This window comes from Cricetulus griseus, chromosome 7, assembly GCF_003668045.3.
Source record: "Cricetulus griseus strain 17A/GY chromosome 7, alternate assembly CriGri-PICRH-1.0, whole genome shotgun sequence".
NCBI lineage: Eukaryota > Metazoa > Chordata > Mammalia > Rodentia > Cricetidae > Cricetulus > Cricetulus griseus.
In genome coordinates, this window is record NC_048600.1 from 87,098,980 (window position 1) to 87,126,845 (window position 27,866).

At 38.3% G+C, this 27,866-nt stretch overlaps 1 protein-coding gene across 3 annotated transcripts; it reads left to right on the forward strand.

Moving 5' to 3' along the window:
• Positions 1 to 768: 768 nt before the first annotated feature.
• On the forward strand, positions 769 to 14,290 carry Spata22 (spermatogenesis associated 22). 3 transcript variants are annotated; one of them, XM_027426132.2, is made up of 8 exons: positions 769 to 811; positions 2,625 to 2,753; positions 5,365 to 5,425; positions 5,547 to 5,642; positions 10,031 to 10,373; positions 12,483 to 12,606; positions 13,492 to 13,589; positions 13,963 to 14,290. In XM_027426132.2, the coding sequence occupies exons 1-8, from the start codon at positions 769 to 771 to the stop codon at positions 14,152 to 14,154; spliced, it is 1,086 nt and encodes a 361-aa protein (XP_027281933.1). In that variant the 3' UTR covers positions 14,155 to 14,290. The 3 variants fall into 3 exon arrangements, with proteins under 3 accessions (XP_027281933.1, XP_035303072.1, XP_035303073.1); XM_035447181.1 differs by having other exon boundaries at positions 2,625 to 2,705; XM_035447182.1 differs by lacking the exon at positions 2,625 to 2,753.
• Positions 14,291 to 27,866: the final 13,576 nt, after the last annotated feature.

Sequence of the window (27,866 nt, forward strand, 5' to 3'; positions counted from 1 at the left end):
AGTTTTACTTTTGCAAATGATATTTGGACATTAACGTTTACCTGTTCGATTTGCATTTTAGTTGTGTTCACGACAGTCTGTCTCATTGGGCAGTGAATTTGTAGCAGGAATTATTTGGGTTTGTTGTCTGGCCTTTTCATGGGCAAGTATTTGTTAAATTAAATTAAGGTATAAATATATTAGGAAGCTAAAAGCAGAAAAAATTCAATGAAAATAATGTTTCATTTGTTTCTCTAAGTTTGACGGTGCCTTTAGTCTCTTTCTTTTATAGCTTTGGTTCAGAATTCCCATCACGGGTCTTGAATTCTGAAATAAATTACTTAGTGTGAAAAATCTGTATATTGCTGGGCATTGGTGGAGCACTCCTTTAATCCCAGAACTCGGCAGGCAGAGGCAGGTGGATCTCTGTGAGTTCGAGGCCAGCCTGGTCTCCAGAGCGAGTGCCAGGATAGGCTCCAAAGCCACAGAGAAACCCTGTCTCGAAAAAAAAAAAAACCCAAAAGTATTTAGAAAACAAGATTATATCCACCCCATTATAACTTATTTGAACATAGCTGGAAAAATGCGATACGTTTCAAATTCTTAGTCATAAAGTAATTACTGAAGTGATCACATTTGAAAGTTTTAAACCATAATGTCCATACTTAATAGACTGAAAAGTTGATCTTGTTGATAAATATGAGTTACAAGTTTCTTCCTTTAAAGGTTTAGTCAGCTTCATTTTGTAAATGTCAAGTGCTAAATAAAAAAAGATTGATACTGAAGAAAATGAAGAGAAACCTAAATGAAAATTCAACTCGAAGTACAGCAGGTATTGACCAACTTTTTATTTTTAGGTATTTTTCAAATACCACATAAAACGTGTATAATTACTAGGAACATTTTGGAAAGAACTTATAAAGAGATTAAACATTTAGTCTAGCCTCTTTTCTTTTATATCCAAAAGAGGTAAAGTAGGTTTGTCAAGGCAAACTTCTACAGAACTTAAGTGATTGATTTAATCATGCTGTAAGCAGGAAACAAACATATTTTTGTGGTTTTAGAAGCATTTCCAATTTCTAATATTTTGTATTTATAATGTTTTGTATTTATATTTTCTCAATTATAAGGTGATGTAAAGATAGAAGTCAAGAATGATGAGAGCCAGGGAAATGATTATAATTTACAGTGAAGATCATAATAATAATTTATGGTGGGCACACCATATTCTAGACACTTAATCAGAAGTATTATTTAATCCTTATTATCACCTCTATTTTCTAGATAAGAAACCAAGGCACAAAGACCTTAACTAATCTATTGAGTGGTAGAAACAGGACTCGAACCTAGAAATCTCTGATTTTGAGTCCATACACTTATGCTTCTCTGCTTCTCTGTATGTATCATGGGCACAAAGAATTTAAGGAAGCTGCTCACATTTAGCTTTGAAATTGTATTTCACATTTACTTTGAAGGCACAGTTAAAACCCAGGCAGCCTGACCCAAGAGCCTACATGATCTTAGTTTTTCATTAGAGAGCCTCCAGAGTTAGTATTCTCCTGCAGTGCAATGAGAATGGGTCAGCAAGACAATGGTAGAGTGTCAAAAGAGTTTCTGAACTGAGATTTAGGAACTTGGGTCCTATCTAGGTTTTTCTAGTTCTTGCTTTGAAGACCTCTTTTGACCCTGAATTCCTGTGTAGCTTTTAAAGTTTATTTATTTATTTGATTGGAGAATCTGCTTCTACAATCTGGAGGAAGTGGTGATAGTATTCATTTTAACTGGATTGGGTGTTGTCATTTGTTTAAGACAGTGGTTCTTAACCTGTGGGTTGTGACCCCCTTAGGGGTTACATATTAGATATCCTGCATATCAGATATTTACATTAAAATTCATAACAGTAGCAAACTACATTTATGATGTAGCAATGAAATAATTTTATGGTGGGGGTCACCACAATGTGAGAACTATATTGAAGGAAAATAGCATTAGGAAAGTTGAGAACCACTGTCTGAAGACATTCTCAAAATGATCCAAAGAAAAATATCATTATAGATAGTTGGGACATTTGTTAAAATTATAATTTTGGGTTCCAGACTAAATATATTGAGATAAAAATTTCAGCATTGGGGATTTGGACCTTGGAAACCCACATGTTAATCAGAATTCCAGGAAAATCTTAGTTAAGCTGAAGTTTGGTAACTATAGCCCCGGAGGCTGTCTGTCTGTCACACTCTAAAGCATGGTTAGATTTTCAGAAAGCATGGCTCAAAGTTTCTTCTTTCTTAGCTTTGATATATTCTATAGGTGCTTTGCATCTCATAAGGAAATAGAGAAGCAGCAGGGGTACATAAGGAAAAGAAGTAGGGTTTGGAAAGAGTGTAGGGATAAAAGCAGAGATAGGAATTGCTTACAAGTAAGAATTAAAGTGATAAGATAGACAAAGGACTTTTGAGACACTGGTGAGCTATTTAGGACTTCTGAAAGATTATAAAAATCATTTCAAGGGCATATAAATATATCTGGTGTATTAGAATATAGAAGTACAAACTTTGCATCATTACATATTATTAATGGTAATTAATCTAGAAGTAGATATACTTATTTATGTGCTTTATATTAATTTATTGGTACATCCAATGTAGGCTGTTTGCCTGTGCCATTGTTCAATCAGAAAAAGAGGAACAGACAGCCATTAACTTCTAATCCACTTCAGAATGATCCAGGTTTCAGTACCGTTTCTGACAGTTATGGTTCCCCTCCTCGACCAACAGGTAAGAAAATAAAGTGAAAATTTCAAGAGACAAGAATGAGGGTTGTAGAAAATCACTCGGTTTCTCATTGCAGCAAGTCCCTGCTGCTTTTCACTGTTCAGATACAGAGATCACTTGGCTCCTTCTGAGCATTCCAGCACAGGAGTTCTGAGTTGCCTTGTCTACGAGGGTGGCTTAGCATTTAAATAGAGTATCTTTATGTCTGGAGCCTTGGTTCTAATAAAGTAGAAACCTACGTTGCAAAGATTATTTTTCTTTCTCAAAACATAGATTGCTGTGACTTATGTATTTGGTAGGAAAGAGTGGAAGGATTTGAGTTACCTCAGAAACAGGGTTAACTGTATATAGAGTATAAGAAAAAGTGGAAAAAATAGACTGTAGAAAAGGCATAAGCCCAGGAATTTCTGGTGCTTGGCTCTAGTCATTGCTTTCTCAGGGCATTTTTGCCTGTTTCTCTTCTTTGTCTCCCTTACTCTTTTTCTGAAAATTCTTAAGGTGAACTTAATCATTGAGTAGGAGATGGGCCTTAAGGAGGTTCTTATAGTTGTGAGGACTCTACCTCTACTCACAGGACTAGCGAACATATAAAAGAAGGATGAAGGAGAAGTATGTTTGCTGCTTCTGTCATGTGAGGTTATGCTAAGAGAGGTTAAGTCTGAAGCACAGAACATGCTTTCATCAAACACCTAGTTTGTTGTCACCTCAATCTAATATACTTTAGTCTCCAGCACTGTCAAAAATTCCTATTTGTAAATTACTCAATTTAAGGAACTTTATCTAAGATACTCTCATCTAGTATGCCTTTATATAGCTTCAAATAGCATGATATATAAGTTACAATTGCTGGAAGTTTACATATTCTAGCTTTATTTCTTAGAGATTGACTGCCTTTTGTAACTCTTGATTAAGTTTTGGAGTCAGGAAGCTTTTAATATGTGTCACCTTTTAAGTGAGACCGGGAGATCTTAAATGTTTGTTGACTTCATTTTTCACTTTATTTATTTATTTGTGTATGTGTGTGCATGTGTGTTCCCAAGATGAGACTCAGGTTATCATGCTTAATAGCAAGCTTTCCCACTATGCCATCTTGTTCACTGGCTCAGTGTTCATTGACTTTTTACTTACTTTTGGAAGAAGACACTGATAGGCAGACATTCTGAAATAGATTTGGTAGATTATGTTATGTATATTTAAGTTTTGGGGACAGACTTTAAAATTTTTAGTTGAATTGTGAATAAAATATTACAATATTTTTACATATATAAATACTCATATTTTAAATTTCATTTAGTGTGCTTCCACAGACTTTCATATAGTCATTAAATTGTTCTTCTTCCACACTAGGAATTTAAAGTATAAAATTAACATATAACATTCCAATTTTCAAATTTGAATTTTATTATTAGTATGTGTGAATGAGCACATGTGTATGCATATCATGATGGTATGTATGTGCAGGTCAGAGGTCAACTTTTGGGAGTTGGTTCTCTCAGTCCACTGTGGATTCTGGTATCGAACTCAGAATATGAGACTTACATGGCAAATACCTTTCCTCACAGAGAGCCATCTTTAGCCCCGTTCCTTTTCTATGGACAAAAAGTAGAAAATGGACATGTATAACTCAGCATTCATCTTATCATTCTCCATCACTTAAAATCCTCCTCACCGACAGGCGTTGATGGCACACGTCTTTAAGCTCAGCACTCGGGAGGCAGAGGCAGGAGGATCTCTGGGTGTTCCAGGCCAGCCTGGTCTCCAGAGCAAGTTCCAGGACAGGCTCCAAAGCAATACAGAGAAATCCTGTCCCGAACCGCTCTCCCTGTCCCCCCAAAAATCTTCCTCACCATTTAAAATGTTTTATAAGTAGCATGAATAATGATTTGAGAAATTACAAGGGCTAATTATTCCATGAAGAAATAGGAATTTTTTCTTGACATCCCTAGTCAGGGATAAAATCAACTTTTCAAAGAAGAGAGTAAGGGGATAGAGAGATGGCTCAGAGGTTAAGAGAGATTACTGGTCTTTCAGGAGACCTGATTTTGGTTCCTAGCACCCATGTCAGGTACCTCACTGCCTCTTTATAACTCCAACTTCAGGGGATCCTATGGCCTCCATGGGTGCACTATGCCCCATAATTAAAATGTAAAATAAAAATCTTTAAAACTTAAGAGAATAACTAGAACAGAATAGAAAATGCCAGTGTATATCATGCATAGTAAGGATTAGACTTGATTTTAAAACTTTGGTGTCTTACCCTCTGATTCTGTGTCTCTGTTAGTTTCAGATACTAGCTATCTAGTTACCAGTTATGATATATTTCTTGATGTGGGGTAGAATAAAGTTTAAGAAACATTGGGTTGGACTAAATTTATATTGCCAATTACAAGGCACTATATCATGATTGATTGTGGAAAAGACGTATTAAACTGCTATCTTTACAGTGGGGAAGGAAGATGTTTATAAAATTAGGCAGGCCATGACAAATCGTACAACCAAGTGCTTCTGAAGACTGTGTCTATATCTCCGACTTGTTAGAGCTCCCAAATTAATTAAATGTTAGGAATTATTTTGAAAAAGATTCCTCTTATTTTATCTGTTCTTATATTTTGAGATTGGGCATGGGAAGCTGTGAATCCAGAGGTGACTTCTTTAAAGAGAACAATGAATACAGGGTATGTATAAAAATATGAGTCAATAAATGTGTGTCTATTACTGACTGATGTTACTTTTCAGTATGCATTTTACATTTCTCAGTTTGAAAACAAACTATTTAACAACATATTTCCTTGAAAGGCATATACCAGCTTCTGCTTCTTATCCCATGAAAAGTCAAGATTCTGTGCCTAAATCTATTCTGTCAAATGCTGAAAGAAGCCAAAGTGGTTGGGGGTAAGTCTGCCTATGTTTTTTCTTCTTCTTTCCTTAAAAAAAAAAACCTTTTTTTTTCTTTCTTAGAAGTACATTTAGAAAATTTCTACATTAATAAATAACTGGTATTTGAATATAATCTAGGTACTTCTTCAACATCTCCTTTCTAGCTTCTTGGCTTCTATAGGTACTCTGATTAAATATATGCATCTAAAAAATTGAAGCCAGGATTCACATATGAGAACATGGCATTTGTTCATGTGAACCTGGATTTCTTCACTTAGTATTTTTTCAAGTTACATCAATTTACTGGAAAATTTCACAATTTTATTTTTCTTTATAACTGAATAAAATTCTACTGTATATAGGGATTATATTTTTATTATCTGTTCATTGCTAATGGACATCTAGGTTGATTCTCTTTCTTGGATATTGTGATTGGACCTTCAATGAATGTAGATGAAATGTCTCCATAGTAGGATACAGAGTCCTTTTGGTATATGCCCAAGTGATATAGCTTGGTCATATAGTGGTTCTATTACATAAACAGTGAAATATGACTATATATAACACTTATTTCCTACTCCAACTCTTCCATATCTTTCAACTTCATGTCTTTTTTTGGAGACAGAGTATCTCTATGTAGTCCTGCCTGTCCCAAAGCTCACAATATAACCAGGATGGCCTTGAACACACAGAGATCCCCCTGCTTCTGCCTTCTGAGTGCTGGAATTAAAGATGTGTGCCACCTTTCTTTTAAATATCCACTAAAGTCAATTAGTTGGTCCATATGTGCATGGGTGTGAGGCTGCTACCGAATCATGGGAATCTTGTCAGTGGCACTTCATCGAAAACCAATGATTCTTCTCCAAAAACTGTCAACTGCCAATATATCCAATACATCACCAGTATGGGGTGAGGCTAGAGGTCATCTATTGCATCTATGCTGATCTTGTGCAGATTTTGTGCAAGTAACCCCAGCTCCTGAGTTTGTGAGTGCATTGCCATATCATGTCCATAAGATAGCATTTCATAGTGCCCCTACCTACTTTCCTCAGGTTCTTACATTTCTAGTGTTTTGAGAAGCCTCCAAACTTAATTTACACAGTGCTTCTATCAGATTGTACTCTCACCAACACTGAATAAGAGTTTCTCTTGGGCAATTTATGGAGCCACTGGTAGTGGATCAGTATTTACCCCTAGTACACAAATGGGCTTTGGGAGCCCAGTCCACATAGAGGGATACTGGGGAGGGCCTAGGCCCTGCCCCAAATGATATGGCAGACTTGGAAGATCCCCCATGGAAGGCCTCGCCCTCCCTGGAGAGCAGAAAGGGGTTGGAATAGGGGGCTAGTTGGGAGCAGGGGAGGAGGGGAGGGAGAGGGAACTGGGATTGACATGTAAAAGAAGCTTGTTTCTAACTTAAATAAAAAATTTTTAATTAAAAAAGAGTTTCTCTTTCCCATATCCTTGTCAGCATTTGTTAACATTTTATTTCTTCTGACTGTGGTGAGATGGAATCTTGAAATTTTAAACTTGCATTTCTGTGGTGGCTAATGAACATTTTAAGAAATGTTCATTAAACTGATAAGAACAGATATTGACATGTGAAATTATAATTTTGTAAAAATAAAAAAAAAGTGCAGAGAAAATAGGCCTGGATTCAGTGACTAACAAATTTCTTAATATCCATAAAGTTAAGTTTTTTAAAAAAATGTCCATTGACTATATCTTTTCTTTGAGAGCACTCTGTTCAAATCTATAGCCCACTATCTTCTGATTGGGTTGTTTGATATTGTTGGTGTTTAGGTTTTTAGTTCTTTGTGTATTCTAGACATTAATTCTCTGACAGAAATATAGCTGGCAAAGATTTTCTTCCATAATGCAGACTGCCTCTTTACTTGACTGACCAGCATGCCCTTTTTTGTACAGAAGTTTTTAATTTCATGAGGTCCCATTTGTCAATTGTTGGCCTTATTTCTGGTGCAACAACGGTTCTATTTAGGAAGTCCTTACCCATGCCTTTGTCTTGTAGAGTTTTCCTTACTTTTCCCTCTAGTACTTTCAGGTTTTGAGACCTTTGATCCATTTGGAGTTTTTTTTCCAGGGTAAGAGTTAAAGACCTAGTTCATTTGTGGTGGTCAATGCATAAAAGTTTAATTGATAGTGAAAGTATACCAATCCAAAACAAAGCTCCATGGCTTCAGAATGACTCTTCTAACTACATAGAGGTTCAATGAGGTGTATAGACTTTGGGTCTAGGTAAGCACTTGTTTGAGAAAGCTGAATTAATATAGCTTAAAAAATTGCTAGTTCTTTAATTGGGTGCTTACGTGGTCTGTGTTTGTTTTACTCAGAAATCTAAAAATCCTTTTTAGGACCCAAGATAAATTCTGTTTTTGTTGTCTGGAAGTATGACTAAGATAGTATGTTTTATAGTGATTCTCAATGACTTTTTTTTATTAGAAAGAAAATTATTTTACATGTCAATCCCAGGTCCCTCTCCTTCCCCTCCTCCCCTTTCCCCCTACTAATGTTCTACCTATCCCATACCCTTTCTGCTCCCCAGGGATGGTGAGGCCTTCCATGGGGGGGGTCTTCAAAGTCTATCATATTCTTTAGGATAGGGCTTAGGCCAACCCCCTTGTGTCTAGGCTCAGGGAGTATCCCTTTATGTAGGATGGGCTCCTAAAGTCCATTCTTATGGTAGCGATAAGTACTGGTCCACTACAAGAGGCCACATAGATTTCCAAGGTCTCCTCACTGACTCCCACATTCAGGGGGTCTGGATCAGTCCCATGCTGGTTTCCCAGCTATCAGCCTGGGGACCAAGAGTTCTCCCTTGTTCAGCTCAGCTGTTTCTGTGGGTTTCACCAGCCTGGTATGGACCCCTTTGTTCATCAGTCCTCCTCCTCTGCATCTGGATTTCAGTTCAGTTCAAGGTTTAGCTGGTGTCATCTTTGTAGCTCTCCAGATATTTCCCTAGTGCTTGATTTCTCTTTGAACTTATAATGTCTCCCTCTATTATATTGTCTCTTATCTTGCTCTCTTCTGTTCTTCCCCCAACTCAACCTGCCTGTCCCATCATGTCTTCCTCACCCCTCCTCTTCTCCCCTCTCATTCTCCTAGTTCCCCCTCCCCTCTCTCCATGCTCCCAATTTGCTCAGGAGATCTTGTTCCTTTCCCCATTCTCCAGGGTACCTGACTTTTTTTACAATAAAAACAGCGTGCATTTGAGGTTACATATAGGAGTGTGGAGAGGCAGCTACGTCATGGAAAAGTTAGCCCAGCATAGGTGATGACTCGTAGAAGCTTATCTCTGAGTTCCCTGTACACTTAGCAGGTAGCTATGCCAGAGTGTTATCTCTGCAACAATGTTTGCTGCTTATGTAACTGTGGGAAGGAACTGCATCTTGTGATTTTCTGAGTCTTGTGCATTTCATTAGCTGCTCGAATCCTTTGAGCCTCCTTCTCTCATCTAGGAAGGAATGTTTCATTCAGAGGAAATAGATGTAGGCCAGAGTGTTCCAAACACTGAAGAATAGCAATAATTCTGATATTTTACCTGGACACTAATGATGTTTATGGTGTTCATAACCTTAAGATTCATAACTGTGATTTCTTTTTTTCATCCCATTCTTAAATTTTTACTTTATTTAACAGTATTTCTCAAACTGTACAAGCCTTATACCCACAAAACCTAGGCTTTTTGCTGATCACTAGATTCACCCCATCCCTTTTAAAAACAAAGGGTGTCTTGTGTTGATTGCCTTGTAATGCTTGCAGTTTTCAAAATTAAGTTTTTGTGAGTTGGACTAGTTTCTCCTACCCATAATCACTCTTAACTGGCCTGCTTAGGAAGTACTTTTGTTTGGGTCTTATTAACATCCTACACCGACGAGCTTTTTAAAGTCATTTAGAGTAATATGGTAAATAAATGCTAAAATAGTTTGGTCAATAGGGCTTTGGAAAGCACAACATTTTAAATAACCTTACAGGCAAGCTGTAGCTTTCTTTTTTTACTTTGTAGAAAATTTCAAAGTAAATGTATAAAGAATTAAGCAAAAGTCTTCAAAATATTTTCACTTGGAGACTACTATTATATGAAGGCTTGGATATTGTAAACACATGTTTGTAGCACTATACTTTTGAGTTGGGAGACAGGTGTTCTCTGAGTTCTGAACTTACAAGTGACTTGCTGCTGTATATCTTTGTATGAGTTGTTTCTTCCCTAAGGCTGTCTCTTTATCTGGAAAGTGAAGTAATAATATATTGTACCATTGTATAATGAATGATGTGTTTGAAATTTCTTACTACTTAGTAGCTGTAGATCACTAATTGTCATAAAAATGAAAAAATTCATCAGTTGTTCCTAGATAAAAAGACAGAATTATGTTTTTCTTTTACAGCTACAGAAGTGACAACAGAAATACCAGCTTGAGAACCTGGGATAAAAATGACTTCCGACCTCAGCGTAAAACAGCAAGCCCAGCCCTAAACAGTGAATTCAATTCTTGTGCAGTGAATTTGGGAGCTCAACGACAGAAACAGTCAGGAACACCTGAATTTCCTAACTTACATGGACACAAAGAAAATGAAGTAATCAGACAAACATGTTTATCAAAACTGTCTGGCTCTACAGTGAAAGGCCCAGAGAGAGCCAGTGCACTGCAGGCATTTAAGCCCAGTTTTCAACAAAATCAATTTAAGAAAACAGTGTTGGGTGACACTCCAAGAGAAAATGCTCTGAAGGTAAACATTTAAATATTAATGAATGGCTTATTTACATGTTTGTACATGTGTAGTAAGTATTTAGAAATATACATGGTATATGCAGATTCATACAAATATCCAGATTCCCTTTGGAGTAGATGAATGCTAGTTTCTAAAATGTCAGATTTTTTTTTTTTATAGTGGCTTTAGAATTTCTTACTGGGTTCTTGTTTTTACTCTTTTAAGAAATTTTAAGGTAACAATAGTTCATCCATTTCTTGTAGAAACAATCCATACTTTTTATTGTCATTTTCTCCAAAATATATCAGAAACATTTTTCCTGCAAAGTGCCAGATAACAATATGTTTGGTTTTATGAATCATACTGTCTTTGTTGCAGTTATTTCAGTTCATGACTAAACTCTGCCATTATAACTTGAAGCAGCCATAGACAACACATTAATGAATGAGCATGGCTGTGGTCCAATAAATGTTGAAACAAAGAGATGGTTGGATTTGGAATGTAGACCATAGTTCACTGACTTCTGCTGTGTAATCTGGTCCTGTCCTTCTACACCATATTGCAAAGTGCCATTCATCCTGGAGTTTTTACATTGGGATGAATATGGTGTATACTATGATACTTCTCAGCTTTGAATTCTGTTCTAGAGAACATGTTCCTTTTCCTCAGCTGCATTTCTAATTGCTCTTTGAAATGTTTTTTTTTTTTGTTGTTGCATATGTGCAGGTTATTTTCTCTCTCTCTCCTCATCTCAGGGCCCAATAGATTGTCCCTCTGTGCATCTTTGAGTTCTGGAGGGATGCATTGTTTTACCTGGTGCCTCACCCTGGGAACCTTTGTTTTCTGGCTTCTACTAGAGGTCACCCAGATGGGGGGGTCACTGGGAGGATGTGGATGTTCAGAGAGAGGTGGAGGTTTTGTTTTCTACCTACTTCAGAATCATAACAGTAGCAATGTCTGTGTCCCTCCTTGAGCCTAGTTTTCATGGTTTTGGTCATTTCCTTTTCTCCCTCAGCTCTTTCAGCTTGTTACTGCTATTAGTGTTTGGTTGCTTAACTGCTCTGTATTTGTTCTGACCATAATCTGAACATCATTGTGGTTAACAAGCAATTAGGGTCAATTCTGTATTTTTTTATTTTCTAGAAATATGACTAAGGTAGCATGTTTTATAGTGATTCTCAAGGTCATGCTACCCATATACAGAATGATATGATGCTGTTACCCTAGTAACAGTGGCTCATTTAAATCTTGCTCAGGAGGGTCAAGATTGGGAGACTTTGAAAAAAAAGTTTCTTCAGTGTTCTTTACAGCCCTCACCCCCAGAAATGAAATCGTGCCCCTTTTCTTGAAAGTATCTGTTCTGCTTGAGTTTTGTTTGCTTTAAGACAGAGTCTCACTATGTTACCCTGAACTCACTACGTAGACTAGCTGGCCTCAAACTCACAGAAATCGGCCTGCCTTTGCCTGCCAAGAGCTCAAATTAAAAGCTGTATTTTCAGATCTTCAAACAAACAAACAAACAAACAAACAAACAAACAAAAATCCAATAAAGTATGGTGCCGAAGTGATGACTCATTGGTTAAGAGCACTGGCCACACTTCTGAAGGACTTGGGTTCTGTTTCCAGCACCCATTAGATGGCTCACAACCTTCCGAAATTCCAGTTCGAGGGGATATGATACCATTATCTAACTTCTGTGGGCACCAGGCATATCCTTATGTACACATAAATACAGACAAGCGAAACATATGTGTGGAGGTCTGAGGGCATTTGTGTGGAGGTCAGAGGACAACTTCGTGGAGTTGTTTTTCTCTTTCCATCTTTTCATGCATTTTGGGGATCAAACTCAGGTTATTAGTTTCTATGACAAGTGCTTCACCCACTGAGCCATCTCTTTAGCCACATAGTTCTCTTCTTATTGTAAATACATTCTCATTTTCACTCTATAGTGCAATGCAGTGTAATGCTGGCTTTAATTTGGGGGATTTAGTTGCATTGAAACTTTTAGTAGCTTTTTTCACACATTGTGCATGTTTACTTATTATAAAGACCTAGACTCTACATAGTTCCAAAAGTATAATGAATATAATGAAACACTTTTCTATACTATGCTTTTTCCCCCCAAAGGAAGCCCCCTTCCATCAGTTAAAGGCCAAAGATAATTCTTTAAGAATCATTTCTGCAGTCATTGAAAGCATGAGGTACTGGCGTGCACAAGTGCAGAAAACCGTACTTCTTTTTGAAATATTGGGTAGGTAAATATTTCAGGAATACTTCAGTAATATATTTGGATGTTTTTAGTGGCATTAGGAATACCTAGGGTATCATGAAGAATAACTCAAATTGGAAAAGAAGATTATGTTAATTCAGGGAAATGTAGGCTGTCTTCAAAATAACAGATGTCTACTTCCAGTACTCAGGAAATGGTTATTAAGTGATTGAATAACACCATTTGATAAAAATGTATGGTGTTAAACATGAATTAGGACTTGTACTTATTGATGAAGATACAGCTTTGAGAGATGTTGAATAATTTGCTCTAAGGGGAAGATGTAAAAATGTAGAATAAAAAAATACAAACTTGTAGTTATGTAGGATGAATCATCCTAGAGAGCTAGTGTGTTTAATGAAACTATAGTTAATATTGAAAATTAGCCCAAAAGGTAGATCTTAGGTGCTTTTACTCTACCCCAAAATGTAACAGTGGAAGGGGACAGGCATGTTAATTTGATTTCCTGATGTAATGAAAACATTTGTGATCTATTTGTTCTCTTTTTCTCTGTTCTTGTACATCTTACATGAATATATTTTGTTTTAGAAAATGAAATAAATCAAGTTTGAACAATGTCATCAAATAGTATGAAGCTGAAGACCTGACACTAGAATTCTACTTCAGTGGTGTTTTCACTAAGCTATAAGGCTTATTGTTGATATAGCGCATTTTATTGTTATAACAGCTTTGGAATTCAGCCAGCCTATAGAATACACTGAAATGATATAATTTCTCTGTGAAATACCACTGTATAAGTAGAACTGGGAGAGGCTGTTAATGGGATGACACTTAAATATCAACTTTCTTTTGCTAAATTATATTTATATTTATCAATATTCATTTTCCCACTTCAATGTTGCTTAGCTGTCCTGGATTCAGCTGTCACACCTGGCCCACAGTATTCAAAGACTTTTCTCATGAGAGATGGGAAAAATACTCTTCCATGTGTATTTTATGAAATTGTGAGTATTTTAAAGTGTTCATTTTCAATGTCTGTGGCTACCACCACCACCACCATAAAACCACAGGACAATTTAGGCCACAGTCCCATTGCAGTAGAAATTCTTTTATGAAAAAGAGTATATAATTCACGAGCTATTATGGGGGATTAATAAATTTTCCAGGAAGCAACTTCTTGCTAGTTTGTAAGAAGCCCTGTCAGGGTTAGTGCCATTCCTCTGTGACAAGTTATCTGTGTATGCCTAGATACCTTGTAAGCAACACAGAGACTCATATCATTTGGAGTGATTCATGTTCAATTGGTCATATTACAAGAGACATTGAACTGTAGATGAAGCAATAAATGATTTTTTACTTTTATGCTTTGAAAAACAGGATCGTGAACTTCCAAGACTGATCAGAGGCCGAGTTCACAGGTGTGTTGGACACTATGATCCAGACAAGAACATTTTCAAGTGTGTTTCTGTTAGACCAGCATCTGCTTCTGAACAAAAGACTTTCCAGGCATTTGTTACAATTGTGGATGCTGAGATGAAGTATCATACTAAAGCAATGAATGAAATGTAAATAGTGACAAAGGGAGTTGTACAGTATAAACTGAAGAATTTGCTGTTATTAATTTACCACTTGCATTGTTTTATCACGCCCTATTTTCCACATCTCACTTCATTTTGTAAAAATAAACCTTTTCTTATAGATTTGACCTAAGCAGCAAAACTAGATGTTTTTAATTTTGCAGTTTTATTGAGCTATGCTTTACATTTGCTAAATTTGAAGAACCACTTCAAGTAAAAATGCTCACTGCAACAGACAGAAATGCATATTGTATACTTGATTTTAGCCAAAGGGCTGAAAACTCTATCTTAGGTGTAGGTGATTCATTAACATGGGTAATATGTTTGCGATAGCCCCCAAACCATCGACCTCAAAGGACAATGCTGGAAGCACTCATACTATCAATAGCAAGATGGGTGTGAATATTGTTTTAGGTGTTATTCTGCACTTGTTAGTTTAATGAAGGCCATTTAGTTACTTCATTTATTTAGAAAGTATTTTTATTTGTTGAGAATTTTATACATTGTATTTTGATCATATTCATTCCATTCCCCAATTCCTCTGAGATCACCAATTCCATATCTATCCAACTTGATGTCCTTCTCTTTTAAAAACCCATCAACTCCAATTTGTGCTGTCCATGTAGTCTTGGGTTGACTTAAAGAATTAAACCTATTGTATTCCACTCCATTTTTTGGTCAAAATTTAGGAAAATTTTAAGTAGGATTTAAAAGATGTCTGCCCACTATAGCTTTAAGTCATAATTACCATTCAACAGTGATGCCTCAAACCACTCTGAGCTTCTCACTTTTGGTTCTTTGCATTCCCTTCTCATCTATGTTATGACACTCCATTTTTCTTTTCTGTCCTTGCTTTTTGAATGGACTCTTACAGTCATATTTCAGCTGATCTCTTTCTTGGTTTACAGGATGGAAAAATGTCCAAACTTTAAGCAGTTTTATTTTCTCCATGAATGCCATAGCAACACATGAGGCACTTCACAGTCTGCAATGCTTCATTCTGTCTTGCCTGTGAAACCTAAAAGCAGATACTAAGAAAAGTCTCATTTCCAGTTGCATTATCTGAGAGCTTTATCCCATTGGGAGAAGTTCATTAAACAGGGAAAAGGGAAACCAATTTATAGGGTAACTTATTTGAGCACCACCAGGAGTGTCTTAGACATTAGCATCTAGCACCCACATTTAAGGATAGACCAATAGGCATTAATTCTCTTACAGTTTCATGTTCTGAATGTGTGACTTTCAGGTTATGGAACCAGAGGAACCCAATGCTAGGGCACAGGAAGCAGGGAAAACAGGCCAGAGGTAACCCTGCCACAATCTACATCAGTGGTTCTCAACTTGTGGATTGCCACCCCATTGTCAAACCTCTATCTCCAAAAATAGGTACATTATAAATCATAATAGAAGCAACATTACAGTTATGAAGTAGCAATGAAAATAATTTTATGGTTGTGGGTCACCACAACATGATGAACTGTATTAAGGGGTCACAGCATTAGGGCACTGTAAGGTGCATTCTTCCTGTCAGGTTCCACAGCCACCTCTGAGCCCCCAAATAAATACACAAGACTTATATTGATTATGAAACTGTTGGCCATTGGCTATGGTTTCTTATAGGCTAGCTCTGACTTAATTATTAACCATTTTTTGTAAGTCCAAGTATTTACTCGTAGTCTTCTTTTAACGGGAGAAAGGGTCTGGACTTGTTACTCCTCTTGTGTCCTATATGGTGACTGCTCCTAAATGTCTCCCAGAGAAGAGACAAGAGTGATTTCCTGTTTGTCCCTGCTTATATTCAAATTCTGCTCAGCTATGTCACTTCTTGTCTATCTGTACAGACTCTGTGGTTAGTCAGTGGCAGTTTCTGTCCAGCTACGTCACTTCCTGGGATCACATGATGACTCCTCTCTGCCTATACTTCCAAGAATCCTCCTTGTCTCCTAGTCCTACCTATCATCCTGCCTGGCCAATCAGAGTTTTATTCACCAACCAATAAGACAAACATATACACAGAAGAACATTCCCCATCAGGGCACAGAATTAGGATGGGTAGGAACTTCTGTTCTGTGTGGAACAGGTTGAAATCTGCAGAACTTCTTGCTATAACTGTGTATGGATTAAGAGAGGACAGATGAGAATGTGACACTCCATAAGAAGTGTTTGATAACATTTCAAAGAAAAGAACATTTCTAAACAGATGGCTTACTGGCTCTACTCTAGTGGACAGTGAGACTGCTAGTCAACAAGTTTTGGGATCCTTATATCTCTGAACCAAAAGAAAAGAAAGAATTGCTATACTGCTTGAGGTAATTTAATCATAGCTAACAAGGGAAAATTCCTTTCTGTACACAATGAAGAAAAAGATGATGTCTAATTTTCAGGAATTTTATTTATATCAGCTTCATCTATAATTGCCCCAAATTGGGAGCAACTGAGATGTTCTTTGTCAGGTTAATGGGTAAACTATGGTAATACAGACAATGGAATGTCAATTCACAACTAAAACAATCAGAAAATGTAAGTGTATATTATTAAGAGAATAAAGACAACCGTAGGGTCTTTTATGTCAACAAATCAAAGGCAGCTATTCTAGTAATCAATGAAGGCAATACCATTGAAGTTCATATTCATGAAGAATGAAGGGCAATTCTAGTTGAAATGATAAAAAGTGAACACAGGATAAGTACAGAATAGGACATTAACAAATATCTACTATAGTCTCATGATTGTCTTAGTTAGGGTTTTTGTTGCTGTGAAGAGACATCACGATTACGGCAACTCCTGTAAGAAAACATTTAATTGAGGGTGCTCATTTTTCACTTCAGAGCTTTAGTCTATTATGGTGGGTAGCATGGCAGCATGCAGACAGACATGGTGCTGGAGCTAAGAGTCCTACATCTTGACTCAGAGGCAACAGGAAGTCCACTGACTGTCACACTAAGTGAAGCTTCAGAAAAAGACCTCAAAGCATGCTCTCCCCCACCACCACAGTAACACACTTCAACAGAAGGTGTGGCCCAGATTAAAGGTGTGCCCTTCAGCCTCAAGGTCTGTATTAAAGGTATGTGTCATCCAAGCTTCCTCAACCAAGACAACACCTCCAACAAGGCCACTCCTAATTGTGCTACTCCTTAGGTGTTTATGGGGCCAAATGCATTCAAACAACCACAATGATCCAAATGGAAAAGCTGACACTGGGAAATATATAACATCTAAAAAGACTGGTTAGGATGATGGGTGGGGGACATTATTAAGATTTTCCTAGGGGAGTTAGAAGCTAGAAGTAACTGAATAAGATACAAATTCATTTCCCTTCTCTGTTTTGGCTGGAGGAAGAATTGAACGCGATATGGTAGAGTCTCTCTTTTCTCTCATTTCTGTCCTTCCTGTGTGTCTTCATATGCTTGGGTCCTTGTAGTTAAGGTTTCTCTATTATCTGGAGTATGTTTATGGGGAGATTGGTTGTAGTGCTATCCTTGAAATATTTCTGAAATGTGAGTCTCTCACAGTGGCATTCAAAGACCACCTGTAGTTTTTTGTTCACAGTATAGAGACTAAGCTGTAATACTCCTAAGATGCTTTATAGTCTTCACAATAAGGTCCCAGTTTATCTTAAGGTCTCTCAAACTACTCACCCCAAATAACAAGACCCAGCACACAGGACTACTGCTGATTCCTTAGACACATAATGAGTAAGCATCTCTCAGTCAGCTGCTCACTATCCTCATGGCCCCCAAAGTACAATAACACATGAGAGACTAATCAGTCACTGCTACAGAACTCCAAGATAATTTGTCCTAGAGAAGTCTTGCATAATTATTTTGTCCTGTTTAATGAGTTCTTCTAGGATCTAGAGTCCTCTGGGATGCAGAGCCCCTTAGGCCCAGGGATGAGCAGAATGAGAAATGAGCAGGAATGGTAGAGAGACAGGTGATGACTACAGAGGTTGTTCTTCCTATGCCTGTACTGAATAAATGGGAACAGGATCTTGGACCAGAGCCCTGAAGTCATCCTGAGACATTCTGTGTAAGTTGACAAAAAGGTGAATGAGTAGGGTCCTTCATGTCCCTAATTGGAAGGTCTTAATCTCCCAGGCCTCTTGATATTCTGCAAGACATTTTTTCAGATATACTTCCATCTCTGTGCCTCCCAAGGCATTTTGCACATTGTAGAAATGTTCTGGTTATACTTTGCCACCTATAATTTTAGTATAGCATTCATTAGTATTACTATGCAATGTGTTATCACAAGATTATATCATTTCAACATAAGTGATATCCCTGTCAGGCATTTTATACAGAAGTCCTAGTTATATAGTGGATTATTCAAGAGCCAGTGGCCATGTCAGAGGAGCAGCAAGTGACAATGGACTTCAGGGGATTGGTTCACCAGCCTGCAAGGCATTGATGGGTAAATCTTGGAGAGTCTTGCCCCCAGAATGTCTCTTGCTATTGATGTCTTTGCATGTTTGCTGCTGCCATTTTTTCTCGTGTCTTGTATGAACGGGTGTGGGGAGATTCCCATTGCCTTTAATGTAGTGTGATTACCTCATGGAAACAACCCATTCTACTCAGTACTTTTATCTGCACATTTTGATGAAGATGATTTCCTCCTAAGCTGTACTGTTTAACTGAAGCAATGACTTTATAAATACATAGTGTTAGTTCAAATAGGATTTTGATGATTGAGGGTCTTTAGTAAATACAGTAAGGGGTTATGATAGAGGTTAGCTTATCTACTAATGTAGGTAAAAGCAAGATGATGCTTCCCTGACGCCCAGATAAAGCAGGGGCTGCAGAGGATAGAAAATAAGAACAATGAAATGTCACACAGCTAGTTTCTCTTGAGGATCTGTAGAGACTGTGTCTGTGGTTAATGATTAAGAGAAACAATTGAGTTCCAGAAGCTAAGTTAGCTCAAGTTCTTTTAATCTTAACATTGAGAGATGTGCATCATAGCCAAAAAAAAAAAAGCTTTAAATATGACTTATGGTTAGGTTAAGATGTTTTTGTTAGTGTCTTTGAGGTATAAATATTGGAAAAAAACTTAAAGTTTAGAAGGCCATACTTTTAATAGCTGAGTGAGGGACTCGTTGAGGTCAGGGAGCAGGAACAATGGTAGCCTCACTTTTGCTGGCTGAGTGCCTTTCGTGCTAGGATGGATGATGATCAAGGGTGATGATTCATTTCTTGTGCCCATTTATGCCCTCAGTTTCCTGGTATGTATGTATGTATGTATGTATGTATGTATGTATGTATGTATGTATGTGTGTATGTACTGTTGATGACTAGCTATGCACCCTGTGAATTTAAAGTAGAGATGATTGATTCTTCCATATATAAAATTCTAGATTTGTGATTCTTTTAAGATTTCTCATACATTTACCTCTTGAGATAAATAATAAAATGATTAGTCCTTTCTTTCTTTCTTTCTTTCTTTTTTTAAAAATTTATTTATTAGTTCTAGTTAGGGAACAAGCTTGTTTCACATGTAAGTCCCTTCTCCCTCTCCCTTCCCTCACCCCCATCCCTCCTCCCCCACCCCCAGCCTACCCCCACCCATCCACCCACCACTCCCCAGGCAGGGTAGGGCCCTCAATGGGGGCTCTGCAAAGTCCACCAAATCTTCCTGTGCTGGTCCTGGGCCCTTCCCCATGTGTCCAGGGCCAGAGTGTAACCCTTCACATGGGATGGGCTCTCAAAGTCCCTTCTTGCACCAGGGAAAAATACTAATCCACCACCAGAGGCTCCTTGGAGTGCAGAGGCCTCCTTATTGACATTCACGTTCAGGGGTCTGGATCAGTCTTGTCCTGGCCTCCCCAACAGCATCTGGGGTCCATGTGCTCTTCCTTGTTCAGGCCAACTGTTCCTGTGGGTTTCTCCAACCTGGTACAGACCCCTTCCCTCTTCATTCCTCCCTCTCTTCAACTAAATTCCAGATTTCAGCTCAGTGTATATCTGTGGATGTCTGTCTCTGCTTCCATCAGCCACTGGATGAGGGCTCTAGGATGGCATAAAGAGAAGTCATCAGTCTCATTTTAGGGGAAGGGCTTTTAGGTTATCCTCTTCACCATTGCCTGGATTGTCAGATCGTGTCATCCTTGTAGGTCTCTGGAGATCTCCCTGGTTCCAGATGTCTTCTCAGACCTATAGTGGCTCTCTCTGATATGGTATCTCTCATCCTGCTCGCTCTCCTCTATTCTTCCCCCAATTCAATGTTTCTGCCCCTCCATTTCCTCTCCTCTACTCCTCTTCTCTTGCTCTTATTGTAGCAGCTCCCTCCCCCCCCTACCCTCATGCTCCCAATTAGTTCAGGAGTTCATGCCACTTCCATTCCTGGGGACCAGTTATCCCTTAGAGTCCTTCATGTTTCCTAGTTTCTTTGGTGAAGAGGATTATAGACTAGTAATCCTTTGCTCTATGTCTAAAATTCATATATGAGTGAGTACATACATGTCTGTCTTTTTGTGACTGGGTTACCTCACTCAGGATGGTTTCTTCTAGTTCAATCCATTTTCCTGCGAATTTCAAGATTCCATTGCTTTTTTCTGCTGAGTAGTACTCCATTGTATAAATGTACCACATTTTCTCAATCCATTCTTCATTTGAGGGGCATCTAGGTTGCTTCCAGGTTCTGGCTATTACAAACAATGCTTCTATGAACATGGTCGAACATATGTTCTTGTTGTATGAACATGCAGTATTTGGGTATATACCCAAGAGAGGAATGGCTGGATCTTGAGGTAGACTGATTCCCATTTTTCTGAGCAACCGCCATACTGATTTCCAGAGTGGTCTTACAAGTTCTCACTCCCACCAGCAATGGAGGAGTGTTCCTTTTTCTCCACATCCTCTCTAGCATAGATTGTCATTGGTATTTTTGATTTTAGCCATTCTGACAGGTGTGAGGTGGTATCTCAGAGTTGTTTTGAGTTGCATTTCTCTGATGGCCAATGATTTTGAGCACTTTCTTAAGTGTCTTTCAGCCATTTCAGATTCCTCTGTTGAGAATTCTCTATTTAGTTCTGCACCCCACTTTTTAATTTCATTGTTTGGTGTTTTGGTGGCTAGCTTCTTGAGCTCCTTATATATTTTGGAAATCAGTCCTCTGTCAGATGTGGGATCGGAGAAGATCTTTTCCCATTATGTGGGTGGTTGTTTTGTCCTACTGACTGTTTTCTTTGCCTTGCAGAAGCTTCTCAGTTTCAGGAGGTCCCATTTATTAATTGCAGACCTCACTGTCTGTGCTACTGGCGTAATGTTCAGGAAGCAGTCTCCTGTGCCAATTTGTTCAAGGGTAATTCCCACTTTCTCTTCTAGAAGATTCAGTGTGGCTGGATTTATGGTGAGATCTTTGATCCATTTGCACTTAAGTTTTGTGCATGGTGACAGGTATAGATCTATCTGCAATTTTCTGCATGTCAGAATCCAATTGTACCAGCACCATTTGTTGAAGGTGCTATCTTTTTTCCATTGTATAGATTTAGCATCTTTGTCAAAAATAAGGTATTCGTAGGTACATGGGTCAATATCAGGGTTTTCAATTCGATTCCATTGGTCTATCTGTCTATTTTTTGTGCCAATGCCAAGCTGTTTTCATAACTATGGCTCTATAGTAGAGCTTGAAGTTGGGGATGGTGATGCCTCCAGAAGATCCTTTATTGTAAAGAGTTGTTTTGGCTATCCTGGTTTTTTATTTTTCCATATAAAGTTGAGTATTGTTCTTTCAATGTCTGTGAAAAACTGTGTTGGGATTTTGATGGGGATTGCATTGAATCTGTAGATTGCTTTTGGCAGGATTGCCATTTTTACTATGTTAATTCTACCTATCCAAGAGCATGGGAGATCTTTCCATTTTCTGGTATCTTCTTTAATTTCTTTCTTTAAAGTCTCAAAGTTCTTATTGTACAGGTCTTTCACTTTTTTGGTTAGTGTTACCCCAAGATATTTTATGTTGCTTGTGGATATTGTGAAAGGTGATGTTTCCCTGATTTTTTTCTCATTGGATTTATCATCTGTATATAGTAGGGCTACTGATTTTTTGAGTTAAATTTGTATCCTGCTACCTTGCTGAAGGTGTTTATCAGCCGTAGGAGTTCCCTGGTAGGGTTTTTCGGGTCACTAATGTAGACTATCATGTTGCCTGCAAATAGTGAAAGTTTGATTTTTTCCTTTCCAATTTGTATCCCTTTGATCCCCTTTTCTTGTCTTATTGCTCTAGCCAGAACTTCAAGTACAATATTGAAGAGATATGGAGAGAGTGGACAGCCTTGTCTTGTTCCTGATTTTAGTGGAAACGCTTTGAGTTTCTCTCCATTTAGTTTGATGTTGGCTATTGGTTTGGTGTATATTGCGTTTATCATTTGTTCCTGTTATTCCTGTTTTCTCCAAGATCTGTATCATGAAGAGATGTTGGATTTTGTCAAAGGCTTTTTCAGCATCTGGTGAGATGATCATGTGGTTTTTCTTTTTCAGTTTGTTTATATGGTGGATTACATTGATGGATTTTCATATGTTGAACCATCCTTGCATCCCTGGAATGAAGCCTACTTGATCGTGGTGGATGATTTTTCTGATATGTTCTTGGATTCAGTTTGCCATTATTTTATTGAGTATTTTAGCATTGATGTTCATGAGGGATATCGGTCTGTAGTTCTCTTTCTTAGTCATATCTTTGTGTGGCTTGGGTATCAAAGTGATTGTAGCCTTGTAGAAAGAGTTTGGCAATATCCCATCTGCTTCTATTGTGCGGAACAGTTTGAGGAGTACTGGAATTAGCTCTTGTTTGAATTTCTGGTAGAATTCTGCAGTGAAGCCATCTGGCCCTGGGCTTTTTTTGGTTGGGAGGCTTTTGATGACTGCTTCTATTTCATTAGGGGTTATAGGTAGATTTAAACTGTTTATCTGATCTTGATTTAATTTTGGTAAGTGATATTTATCCAGAAAGCTGTCCATTTCCTTTAGATTTTCCAATTTTGTGGAGTACAGGTTTTCAAAGTATGACCTGAAGATTCTCTGGATTTCCTCAGTGTCTGTTGTCATATCCCCCTTTTCATTTCTGATTTTGTTAATTAGCATGCTCTCTCTCTGCCTTTTGGTTAGTTTGGACAGAGGTTTGTCTATCTTATTGATCTTCTCAAAGAACCAACTCTTTGTTTCATTGATTCTTTGTACTGTTTTCCTAGTTTCTACTTTGTTGATTTCGGCTCTCAGGTTGATTATTTCCTGGCGTCTACTCCTCCTTGGTGTGTTTGCTTCTTTTTGCTCTAAAGCTTTCAGTTTTTCTGTCAATTCTCTAATGTGACTTTCCTCCAGTTTCTTCATGTGGGCACTTAGTGCTATGAACTTCCTTCTTTCAAAGTGCTTTCAAAGTGTTTCATAAGTTTGGGTATGTTGTGTCTACATTCTCATTAAATTCTAGGAAGTCTTTAATTTCTTTTTTTATTTCTTTCTCAACCCAGGAATGGTGCAATTGGGTGTTATTCATTTTCCACGAGTATGTAGGTTTTCTGCAATTCGTATTGCTGTTGAATTCTAGCTTTAATGCATGGTGATCTGATAACATACAGGGAGGTTATTTCAATTCTTTTGTAACTGTGGAGGTTTGCTTTGCTGCCAACTATGTGGTCAATTTTTGAGAAGGTTCCATGTGGCGCTGAGAAGAAGGTATATTCTTTTGTGTTTGGATGGAATGTTCTATAGATATCTGTTAAACCCAGTTGGGTCATAACTTCTGTCAGATCCTTTGTTTCTTTGTTAGTTTCTGTCTGGTGGTCCTGTCTAGTGGCGTAAGGGGGGTGTTGAAGTCTCCTACTATAAGTGTGTGTGGTTTTATGTGTGGTTTGAGCTTTAGTAATGTTTCTTTTACAAATGTGGGTGCTTTTTATTTGGGGCATAGATGTTCAGGATTGAGACTTCATCTTGATGGACTTTTCCTGTGATGAGTATGAAATGCCCTTCTTCATCTCTTTTGATTGCTTTTAGTTTAAAGTCTAATTTGTTAGATATTAGGATTGCTACACCAGCTTGTTTCTTGAGCCCATTTGATTGGAAAATCTTTTCCCATCCTTTTACTCTGAGGTATCGCCTGTCTTTGAAATTGAGGTGTGTTTCTTGTAAACAGCAGAAGGATGGATTCTGTCTTTGTATCCATTCTGTTAGCCTATATCTTTTTATGGGTAAGTTAAGACCATTGACATTTAGGGATATTAATGTCCATTGTTCATTGGTTCTTCTTTGTTTTGGATTTATTATTGGTGGTGTCATTGTGTGTGGATTTCGCCCTCCCTGTTTCTTTTTGCGTTTGGTGAAATTAGATTATCTATTGCCAGTGTTTTTGTGAGTGTAGTTATGTTCGTTGGGTTGGAGTTTTCCTTCCAGAACCTTCTGTAGTGTTGGATTTGTGGATATGTATTGTTTAAATCTGTTTTTGTCATGGAATATCTTGTTTTCTCCATCTATAGTGATTGAAAGTTTTGCTGGGTACAGTAGTCTGGGTTGACATCCATGTTCCCTTATTGCTTGTAGGGTATCTATTCAAGACCTTCTGGCTTTCAGAGTTTCCATTGAGAATTTGGGTGTGATTCTGATTGGTTTGCCTTTATATGTTACTTGGCCTTTTTCCTTTGCTGCTCTTAATATTTTCTCTTTATTCTGTAGATTTGGTGTTTTGATTATTATGTGTCAGGGGGACTTCTTTTTGTGGTCCAGTCTGTTTGGTGTTCTGTAAGCTTCTTGTACTTTCATAGGCATATCCTTCTGTAGGTTGGGGAAGTTTTGGTCTATGATTTTGTTGAATATGTGTTCTGTACCTTTGAGCAGTGTTTCTTCACCTTCTTCTACACCTATTATTCTTAGGTTTGGTCTTTTTACGGTGTTCCATATTTCCTGGATATTTTGTGTTAGGGATTTGTTGGACTTGATGTTTTCTTTGGTTGATGAATGTATATCCTCTAGCGAGTCTTTAATAGCTGAGATTCTCTCTTCCATCTCTTGAATTCTATTGGTTATGCTCACATCTTTAGTTCCTGATCGTTTATCCAGCTTTCCATCTCCAGCATCACCTCATTCTGTGTTTTCTTTATTGTGTCTATTTCAGTTTTCATCCTTTGAACTGTTTCAAGAACTTCCTTTACTTGTTTGGATGTTTTTTCTTGGGTTTCTTTAGATTCTTTAAGAGATTTGTTTATTTCTTGAATTTTTTGGCTTGTCTTTTCCTCCATTTCGTGTAATTTTTTTGTTTGCTTTTTCTTCTATTTCTTTAAGGGGTTTTCTTGTTTCCTCTTTAAAAGTCTCTATCATCTTGCTGAGATAATTTTTGAGGTCCATCTCTTCTTCATGCTCTGTGTTGGGCTTTTCAGATCTTGCAGGAGTGGAGTCCCTAGATTCTGGTGGCATCATATTGGTCTTTCTGTTGTTGAGTGAAATCTTATTCTGTCTTCTTCCCATATCTTCTTTTAGTGGGTGCAGGTGGGGTCTCTCTATCTTCTCTTGTGACCCAGTGGTGTGTGGGGGCCAGGAATTCAATGTCTACAACTCTGGATGGTCTTGCCTTTCCTGGTAGTCTCCTCACTTGTTGTGGATCGGTTGGTGGAAAGAGATGGAAGAGTGGGGTGTTTCCAGATTCAGGGAGCTCCTCCTTGTCTGTGCCTGTCTACCCCAAGCAGGCAGGCCCGGGGTGGTAGGGGTGAGTGATGGTTTGGGTGGGGGTTGGGTAAGGGCAGAGGCTCACTCACTTCATTCCTGGGTCGGTCAGCGGAAAGGGATGGAAGAGAGGGGTGCTACCAGATTCAGGGAGCAGGGAGCTCCTCCCTGCCTGGGTGTGTCTATCCCAAGCCAGCAGGTGCAGGTTGCGGCGGGGGGGGGGGCTGGTGGTGGGGTGGTGGTGGTGGTAGGGGTGAGTGATGTTTTGGGCGGGAGTTGGGTAAGGGCAGAGACTCACTCACCTAGTTCCTGGGACGGCCAGCGGAAAGGATTGAAGAGTGGGGTGCTACCAGATTCAGGGAGTAGGGAGCTCCTCCTTGCCTGGTTGTGTCTACCCCAAGCCAGCAGGCACAGGTGGGGGTAGGTGGTAGGGGTGAGTGATGTTTTGGGCGGGAGTTGGGTAAGGGCAGAGACTCACTCACCTAGTTCCTGGGTCGGTTGGCGGAATCTATTCCTTTCTTTGTAACCAAAAAATGCAGCCTGTGATCAATAGCACTGACTTTGAAAAATACTTTGCTTGCTTACCCTCGGTTAATCTATAAACATTGCTTGTGTGTGAATGTATGTGAGTTCTTGGAACAACTTGCTTTTCACGTGTAATATATAAAATGTTTACTCATATAAGGGATATGGGAAACATGCCATTTTTAACTTGTATTCATTGTAATCATTCACTTAAAATAGATTGTAAAAACATTGCAATTTTTATACTGCTTGAAAGATACTTCTGGTATATATAAGCTGTAAGGGAAAAAATAAAGCTAGAAGGAAGACACTGAAAGAAGGGAAACACCAGGGTAGAAAAACAGACTAAAAAGAGTAGAATAAGCAATAGTAAGAATAATAAAATGTAAAACTAATCTTTGACCCTCATAAAAGTCCTCATGTGTCTGTTTGTCCAGATGCCTGCTCTGCATCTCCTCGTCAGCTTTTCTGACCAGCTGAAGGTTTGCCATTCATTGGCACTCTAGGTGACATCCTGACAAGTTGGAGATTGGAGTGTGTGTGTGTGTGTGTGTGTGTGTGTGTGTGTGTGTGTGTGTTTCCTGTTTTTGCTGGCCCCAGAGAGTTAATTTTAGCCACCCTTGCCTGCCCCAGAGATTTAAGTTTTACTCCCTCAGATAGAAAAGTCAGTCGAGTGATTATTCGACTGACTCCTTGGATCTCCCTCAATTCCTGAGCTGCTGGAGGCTGGTTCTAACAACAGCAATATTCAAGGAACTTAAAAAAGATGCAGATAATCCCTTTGAAGATAGTATAATCACAATTATTGGGAGATAGTGTGAAAATCTGTAGTTTTAAACGTGATCTCTATGGTTAACCTAGCAGAGTGTGTTCCAAGGCCAGCAGAATTAGGAACACCAAATGTAAAGTTGCAACATTTAATGTAGAATTCTGAGCCCACACAAGACTTACTGTTCAGAATCAGAACTTACAGGGATAAACAGGTATTTTTATTTTCAAGTTTGATAAACAGATGTTTTAATAGGAGAGTACTCACACGACGGAGTCAGTCCCCTACAACCAGGCAAACCATGGAACAAAGAGAGCTGCCTGCGAGCGACCCTCATATTTAAAGGTCTTGCTATGTCACTCTGACCACGCCCTGGTGTGCATGGTCTGCGTCACCTGTGCCAGCCCCCAAGAGGGCATGGCTAACATTTCCCCTACATGTGCCTGAGTTCTCTTGTCTGATGCCAGTTACAGCTTCATCTCTGGTGTTATACAGTGTTCTTTCCATGGGCTTTTCTGGGACTGTGGCTCAGAGAAGGCCTGTCCCCTTAGCCCTCATACTTCCCCTTGTCACTTGATGGACTCTTTTTAGCCATGCATGATAAACAGCTATTTCACATCTAAATTTTATGCTATGATGAAATCTAAGCCTTTTGTCATTCATTATTATGTGCAGTTCAGACTGAGAAGTGAACAGGTACCATATGAGTAAAATGAGAGACACCATTACTGAATCCCTGGGACTCAGTGGTACCATTTGCAAGCA